The sequence below is a fragment of the Arvicanthis niloticus genome, chromosome 14 (genome assembly GCF_011762505.2).
Source record: "Arvicanthis niloticus isolate mArvNil1 chromosome 14, mArvNil1.pat.X, whole genome shotgun sequence".
In the NCBI taxonomy this organism is placed as follows: Eukaryota; Metazoa; Chordata; class Mammalia; order Rodentia; family Muridae; genus Arvicanthis; species Arvicanthis niloticus.
In genome coordinates this window covers 75,835,799-75,843,990 of record NC_047671.1, presented here as the reverse complement: position 1 = coordinate 75,843,990, position 8,192 = coordinate 75,835,799, and the positions used below count along the sequence as shown (strand labels likewise).

Below are 8,192 nucleotides of genomic sequence, written 5' to 3'. Positions count from 1 at the left end.
CGGCCTCACTGCTTCCCAACTTTCTGCCCAACATTCTACAGATGGTCTGTGTTCTAGAAACAAGCCTAGCAAGCAGTACCTTCCGCGCACGCGGAGGGGGAACCGCCGGCTTCCCGCAAAAGGGGTTCTTCAGTCTTCTCTAGAATGCAGGTCTGGTTGGAGGAAGAGGGACCCATAAGGGTGCCGCGGCCCTCGGGCCGAGAGAGCTTCCGAGGGCGGAGCGGAAAGTTGCAGAGGGGCGTGGGCGCGGCCGGCCAGGCGGCCAGGGGGAGGGGCGCAAGGGGGAGCGGCGCCTCCCGCCCCGGGTGAGCGGCGCGCGGCGGCCCCAGGGAGGCAGAGTGCGGAACCGGGCGCTAGGTTTGGAACGCAGAAGGCTGCCATGGGCGTGCAGTGAGCAACACTGGTGCGACTTCTCCGGGCGCAGCGTGTCCTCGGTCACCATGAAAGGTAGGGCGGCAGCCGGCTTTGGGGCTCATGGAAGATCGGTGGAGGTGCAGCCCGGGCGCCTGAGTCGCGCGCGGACTCCAGGGTTGCTTCGCGGCACAGCCCCCGAGGCTGGGGTTGGGAAGTGCTCAGGCGCTCTCTTTTCTTCAGTCCTCAGTCCTCAGTCCTCAGTCTCCTCAGTCCTTTAGAAATCCCAAGTCGTTGTTTACGGATTTCAGTTTCCAGTTTTGTAATTGAAAAAACATGCGGAGGAGAGTTAGGCATCATCATTCTTCCGAGTGGGTTTGTCGCGCTTGCCACTCTCCCGGGTCCTCTGCCCTCTCCCGTTGACCTTTCCGCGGTCCCAGACGTCACTCTGCCACAGGCCGGCTGTTTTCCCGGGACTCGGGATGTCTTCGGTGCACGCTCGGCACATCTGGCAACGATCTGCCCGCGGAGTTCAGCTGGCTAGGAAAGTGCGTTTGGCATCTCTCTCCATCGCATCCACTGACTGGAAAATAACCGCTCCCCGTTTCCGCATCCTTTCTCTGCGCCCGCCCAGGGAATAGTTGTCCCCACGTGTGCCCAGAGGGTGCCACAAATCTTGCTGATATTGGTCCCCTAGGAGGTGTCCTCTGCAGGCGGGTTTATTGAAGTATCAGATTTTATCTTGCTTTTTAAAAGAATCTGGAGAGGACGGCCAGGGGTTGGAAGCAACCTTCAGTGTAGTGGAAACACGCGGATTTGTCAGCAGAACCTTGATTTATGTGGGAGATAAATAATTACAGTCCGACCATCGAGGGCGGGGGGACGTCGTTAAAGAATAGGCGGGAGTAGTGTTCACGTAAGGCTGGAGTTCTCGGTTTGGGGCTCGGGTAAAACGTTTCGTTCCCAGCGCAGTCCTGGGCTGAATGCGAAATGACTTCCGAGTTTCCAGCTACTCCAGACTGCGCAATGCGATCACTTAGGCTGAGGGGGCGCCCTGGGAGCCCCAGGAACTTGGAAAGCAACTTCGCTCCGGAGGGTTGGTGCTGAACTGGAAGCAATTGCCTTCCAAAGGCACTGCTGTATCTTCACTGGAGGGAACTCCAGCAAGGAACGCGACTGTAAGCCAGGTGCTAAGAGGCTTGTCCCAAGGAAAGGATACTCAGGGCAGGCCACAATTTCCTGATTTTTAAAACGCTGTGACTGCTTTCTCCCTCTGCCTCCGTTTCTGTTGTCTGTATTTACAGCTTAGAAAACATGCATGTTTCTTAGCTAGGGTTCTCCTAACTCCTAAAGCGGGAATTGAAATTAGGCCCTCTCCCACCGAACTACATTCCGTTATTTCTCTCCGCTTTTTAGTTTAAGGTAGAAAGATAAGAGTCTTACTAAGTTATTCAGGCTGATCTAGAACCTGCCAGAGCAGGCGGTGAACTTGAGAAATACCTGACTCAGCCTCCCAAGCAGCTGGAGCTACAGGAGTGAGTACCTTATGACTTATTGCCAGTGATTAAGTCTATCAGAATCTCAATTCTTGGCAAGACAACCCCACCCCCAACACTACCTCAGGCGTGCCTGGGCTTCCATCAATTCCAGCTCTGGAATGCAAAACACAACTACAGGTTTTAAACGTATTTTGGGTGAGACTTAACTCACTGGGGACCAGATTGGAAGTTCATGGGCTCTTGTGGTCTGAGCCCATCAGCCTCATCACTTCCTCTGTCGGGGAGACTGGGTCCAGTGACTGATGAATCTGTGTGTAGGCTAGCTGAAGGCCTGTTTTGTTTTATTTAATTAGTTAATTAGAGAGGCTTACTCTATAGCCTAAGCTGTGTCCTGATCCTTTTATCTATCTTAACCTCTCTAGTGTTAAGATAACAGGTGTGTCACCGTACCTTACTTGAAGAACTCATTTAATTAATAGCAACAGGGTCTTATGTAGCCCAGGCTGCTGTACCTTTCCATCTGCTTAGCTTCACCTTCTGAATTCTGGGATTACAGGTGCTGGACCTGAAACACTAGGTCCAGCTAAAATTTTGACATTTTACTTACTGTATTTTTTTTAGCAGTGCTGAGAATTGAACTCAGCCCCTCCCTGCCTAGTGTAACTATTCTGACACCTAGCCATAGGTAGTAATTAATCCTTTGGATCCCGAGTATGTCATATGGTTCTTAATTCATTTAACTTCATTGGATTTTGACATTTCTACACTGGAGATTGAGGCAGGAGGATTGGTAGGAATTGCAGTGAGTACTTTGCTGGTCAGGACTACACTTTACACTTTTTTTCCCTTTTAAAATTTCCTAAGTGGTAAAATTAGTAAGTTTATTAAATGCTTAAACACTGTGGTCAGTCTTCTGTAGTTGCCAGCTCTACATCTGAAGACTCAACTGAAGACTGAAAATAATTGGGAAAAAAAATGTTTGTATTGAACAGGTACAAACTTTTATCTTTTTTATTCCCTAAATGACAGTATAGCAACTATGTATGCAATATTGATTTTGCATTAGACATTGTTAAGTCATTTAAAGCTGGTTTATAAAGCATATGGAGAAAGTTATAGAAAGTACTGTGCCTAGCTAGTTAGTTTGTCTGACTCAGACTCTAGCCCTCACACTCAAGATGATCCTCCTACCTCAGCATTGAGGATGCTGGACTACAGGTGTGCTCTGCATGCCTGTTGTATTACTTATTCATTGTAATGTTAGGACTTGAACCCAGTACCTCCACATTTTAAACATGTTCTCTGTCATTGAGCCACAGTCATAGCCTTGAACCATTTTGTTTGAGGAACATGAATACCCTGTAATTTGATGATGTTTGGGGTTGGATTCTTTGGAAACAATGTCTGGCTGCTGAAGAAATCATCTTTAGCCTTCTTTAATTAAACGAACTCTGAGGACTGTCAAAAAATCAAAGCTTCTCTTGATGAGGCAAGCATTTTTAGGATATTCCGCTTTCTAATTCTGATGCTTAAGCCTTGGTCATAGCCTCTTCAGTAACCCCTTCTGTCCTGTTCAGTCTTCCATGACTCTGAGCAACACCTATCTGCTGCATTGAACAAACATCCAGCTCTGCTTTCTTGCTTCCATCCCAGGAGTCTCGAGTATCGAAATAATGAAATCATTCTATATTTCCAGAAGAAAATCTCTTATTCCATATTTGGCCAATCTCCCAAACTGAATAAAATACAGGTTTTGGGTTTTGGTTTTTTTTGTTTTTTTTGTTTGTTTGTTTTTTGTTTTTTGTTTTTTGTTTTTGCTGTTGTTTTTGTTGTTATTTTTGTTGTTTTCAGGGGGGTTGTTTTTTTGTTTGTTTGTTTGTTTGTTTTTTTAGTTTGTTTCCAATTTCATTTTCAGTTATCTCATGGCTCCATAAATCTCATGGTTTTGGATAGTCTCATTCTTTAAGGAAGGAATCTGACTCCTTTGGAGTTAGATGTGTCATTACTAAATTGCATTTCTAGTTCTGAATGCTGAAAATATTGATGAGTTTCCAAGCCAACACCACATGAGATTACAGAGGTCCAAACCGTGATTCTCATTTGTCCCAAAGAAGTTGTATAGTCAAACGAGTATTAGGGGTCAGGGATGTAGCCTAGCCAGCAGAATCCTTGCTTAGAATGACTTTTTAATCTCCTGTAAGACAAACTTGGTATGTGATGGTTCTCAAGGTAGAAGTAGAAGGATTGGAAGTTCTGTTCACCCTATGCTATGCAGGCAGTTTGAGGTCAGCTTGGGCTATTGAAACCTTATATCCAAATTAAAAAAAAAAAAAAAAAAAAAAAAAAAAAAAAAAAAAAAACAAGCAACACCCTGTTGACTTCTGCACATAAATATTTGTGAAACACTGCTTGGCAGTAATACTTTACCTGTGAACTAACTCCTCAGTGGTGTATTTCTACCTCCACCAATTTTCTCTCACACTGAGTTATTTTGCTTTCTCAGTGAATCTCGAAGATTCTTGCTCTGAGTGGGATGAGCAAACCAGCCTCTAAGGGTAAACTTCATGTAACACAAGGCCTAGTGACCCTGTTTTCTGCAGGAAAGTAGAAATGCAGTGAGGCCTCTTTTCTTTTGCTAGTTGGGCATCCAAGCTGCCCTTCTTTTGCAGAGCTAATTTACAACTTAATTATGCTTTTGACTTTTCATTAGTTTAGGGATACTTGGAATTCTTAAGCCATGGTTTAATTATTGTTAAGTATAGATGTTTCCTGTGGTCTACCAGATAATTTCCCGTGCTTTCCATGTTTTCCCTTGCTCCAGGTTCCCAGCTTTTTGCCATGGTGGCTCATCATCAACGATGGTGTGGCAGGAATGCTAACTTTCCACTGGGCAACAACCAGATGCCTAATTTTCTAATAAGCGCCTATTCTCATTAAAATATTATTTATAAGCTTATGATGCCAGGGTACTTATACAGCCTTTTAAGTGTTACCTTTCAGGTGGGAAAACAGATCTTCAAGTTTAGTGACAGAAAAAGTATATTTGGCCTTGGGTAAACCTGGCTTTGTGGATCATCCCTATTGGAGGCAAATCTGACACAAGACTTGGAGGAAGGGGTGAGGTCCCTGGAGAAGAAGCTCAGAGTGGTGGCAAACCAGCCTTCCTGACAGGCAGCATGTGTCGTCACAAGGCACAGGCTGTCTTAGCTTTCAGAGATTTGTCTGTGGCTACAATGTATACATTTCTGGTGGACTAAGTAATATCCCCCAATTGTCTGTGTGCCTGCCTGCCTGCCGCCCGCCTGCCCGCCCGCCCGCCTGCCTGCCATCCTTCCATCCTTCTTTTTCTCTTGGTTGGTTTTTAGAGACAGGGTTTCTCTGTGTAGCATTAACTATCCTGGAACTTGCTCTGTAGACCAGGCTGAGCTTGAACTCAAGAGCTAGGACAAAAGGCATGCACCACCACTGCCTGGCTTTTATTTTTCCTGTTAGTAAAATCTATTGTTTCTTGGGAAACCATGGCAGTCATTGTTATTTGTTGCAGGTTAATAACTATTCTCATTTATTATTTGCAGACAGGCTTGGAGAGAGTGCCCTTTCAGTTCAAGTGCCCCAAGTGGTCTGTGGGAATCAGTATTCAAACTCACAGTCTGAATGCAACTAGCAGAGTCTTCAGGATATTGTGTTGGCAGTTCTTTGCTTCTGCTTTATGGATCTCGAGCATTGAACTCGGGTTGACAGCCTTGGTGGCTTTTTTCCCCACTAAGCTATCTCAGTGACCCCTGAAAGGACAGATTTTAAAAGATGCTCAGGAGTGGTGGGCTTCTGTTTAGAAATAGTTTCATTCCTACTGCTAACAAAACAGTTCTAATCACGCCATCAACCCAACACTTTCAATCAAGCAGTAATTTGATTTCTACTTAAACGGGTGTCATTTGAAGAGCCAAAACCAATATAGTTGAAAAAACTCTGCTGATTGCTTAGGGACATTTTTAACTACATAGCAGTGAAAGCCAAAGTAAGTAGAAATTAGTAATTCCATGTGTAAAATCTCAAAGGTACTGGGGACTCTTAACTCCAGAATTTATCATAAAAATATTTAATCACTACTCTTAAAAATAGAACTGTGGTATTCAATATGGAGGGAGGTTTTAATTAAGCACACTTACTGGACTTGGTATTTAAACATGGTTCCTATGTTTCCTAAACGCCTTGATAGCGTAACTAACTCAAAGTCTCAGGAAGCAATGTTCATCACCTCAGAGGCTGGCCTTTCGGCATGCTGTGTAAAAAGTAGTTAGCAAAGTAGTTACTCTAGCTTCCTAAGATACTATTTGCAATCTATGTAAAATGGTGTCAGTTTTTCTGTGTAAAGATTAAAAACAAATTGAAAATATGTGTAAGTAGTACCTTAATCTCTGAAGGCAGAAGGCAGATCTGAGAAACTAGTAAAATAATTTATTTTTCTAATGTAAAGAATGGAAGCTGTTAGCCGGGCAGTGGTGGCGCACACCTTTAATCCCAGCACTTGAGAGGCAGAGGCAGGCAGATTTCTTGAGTTTGAGGCCAGCCTGGTCTATAGAGTGAGTTCCAGGACAGCCAGGGCTACATAGAGAAATCCTGTCTTGAAAAACAAGAACAACAACAACAAAAGAATGGAAGCTGTGAACTTTTCCATGCTTAGTAATTTGTGTGTAGAACGAATTTGTAAATAAAAGTGTGAGATGGATTTTTAAAAAAAGTAGTTAGCATTTGGTTCTGCTGCAGTATGAACATTTCTTTGACCTTCTTTTCTTAGGATGGAGCTTGTGGGAAACTGGCTGGTTTTTTTTTTTTTTTTTTTAAGATTTATTTATTTATTTTATGTATGTGAGTACACTGTAGCTATCTTCAGATAAGGGCATCAGATCCCATTATAAATGGTTGTGAGCCACCTTATGGCTGCTGGGAATTGAACTCAGGACCTCTAGAAGAGCACTCAGTGCTGTTAATCACTGAGCCATCTCTCCAGCCCAAAACTGACTGTTGTTAATGAGCAATTTATTATTTGAAGGTTAAGACAACCAACTTGAAAGCAGAAGATCCATGCTTTAAAAGGTTACCAACTCATGAAATATAATTACATTGAGCAAGCCGAAGAATTGAACCTGGCAGTTTCTGCATGGTCACAAGACTATGGACTGAGAAACCAGAGTGCCTGGTGAACACAGTAAAGGTCTATAAACATATAGGGCCTCAGATTCTTTGTGAAATTAGAGCAGTAATAGCTGTTTACTCAAGAGAGCTGTTTTGAATATAAAGCATGTCAGAATAGTGTCTACTTTTCAAAACTCACTATTGTAGTTACTGTAATAGAAGACTATATTATTGTAATCTTCAGACAGTAATTTAATTCTTGGTTATAAAACTTTTGTATTAATTTAATTGAGTGATACAGTTAGGACCTTGAAGGCAAGTCCTCAAAGTAATTTTCAAATTACAGATGTGTTGAAACTGCCCTAGGGCGAGAGTGACCTGTGTGAGATGGATTTTTTTTTTTTTAAAGTAGTTTTTTTAAAAGTACTTTTTTTTTTTTTTTTTTTTTTTACTGGGGAGAAGCTGTGTTGGTACTGTGACCTGTTCAGATGCTGTAGCTCTTTCCACTGTCATTCTTGTGATAGTATCAGAATCGGACCTACCCAACATACAGAGTCACACAGGGAACTTCTCATTGGAGTAATGGTACAATTTCCCTCTTGATAAAATAGTGATATAAAATGTATTTAATTTACCCAAGAACAAAAATTTTACATGAGTCTGATGTTGATGACAGAATATATTTTTTAAAAGTTTAAAGTCTTCTTTGCTTCCTTCTTCCTTCCTTCCTTCCTTTCTATTTCTATGTGACTGTGCATGCATATATGCATGCATATAACACACAGGCCACACATGTCAAAATCAGAGGGCAACTTGTAGGATTCACTTCTGTCCTTGTACAATATGTGCAGAGCTTAGTGAACCCAACAGTTGAATCTGACAATTTTAGAACTCAGGTTGTCAGGCTTAGTGACAGGTGTCTTCATCTACTTAGTAGTTCTACTGACCTGATGTCAGAATGTTTTTAATGACATGTGTCTCAAATTCAGTGTCCAGTTGTTTTTTGTTTTTTGGGGTTTTTTGTTTTGTTTTGTTTTGTTTTTTGTGTTTCAGGTTTTTTTGGTTTGGTTTGGTTTTTTGAGACAGGGTTTCTCTGTATATCTCTGACTGTCCTGGAACTAGCTCTGTAAACCAGGCTATCCTGGAACTCACAGAGATTTGACTGCCACTGCCTCTTGAATGCAGGGATTAAATGCACCACCACCC

General features: G+C 42.8%; 1 protein-coding gene across 1 annotated transcript in view; it reads left to right on the top strand.

Annotated features, from left to right (window-relative positions):
- The first annotated feature begins 279 nt into the window (after nt 1-279).
- Colec12 (collectin subfamily member 12) overlaps nt 280-8,192 on the top strand; it is a 156,348-nt gene continuing 148,435 nt past the window's right edge. Inside the window, exon 1 of the mRNA XM_034518456.2 lies at nt 280-447. Within this exon, the coding sequence (XP_034374347.1) occupies nt 441-447 (7 nt within the window). The 5' untranslated portion in view covers nt 280-440. The remainder of the gene's footprint in view (nt 448-8,192) is intronic.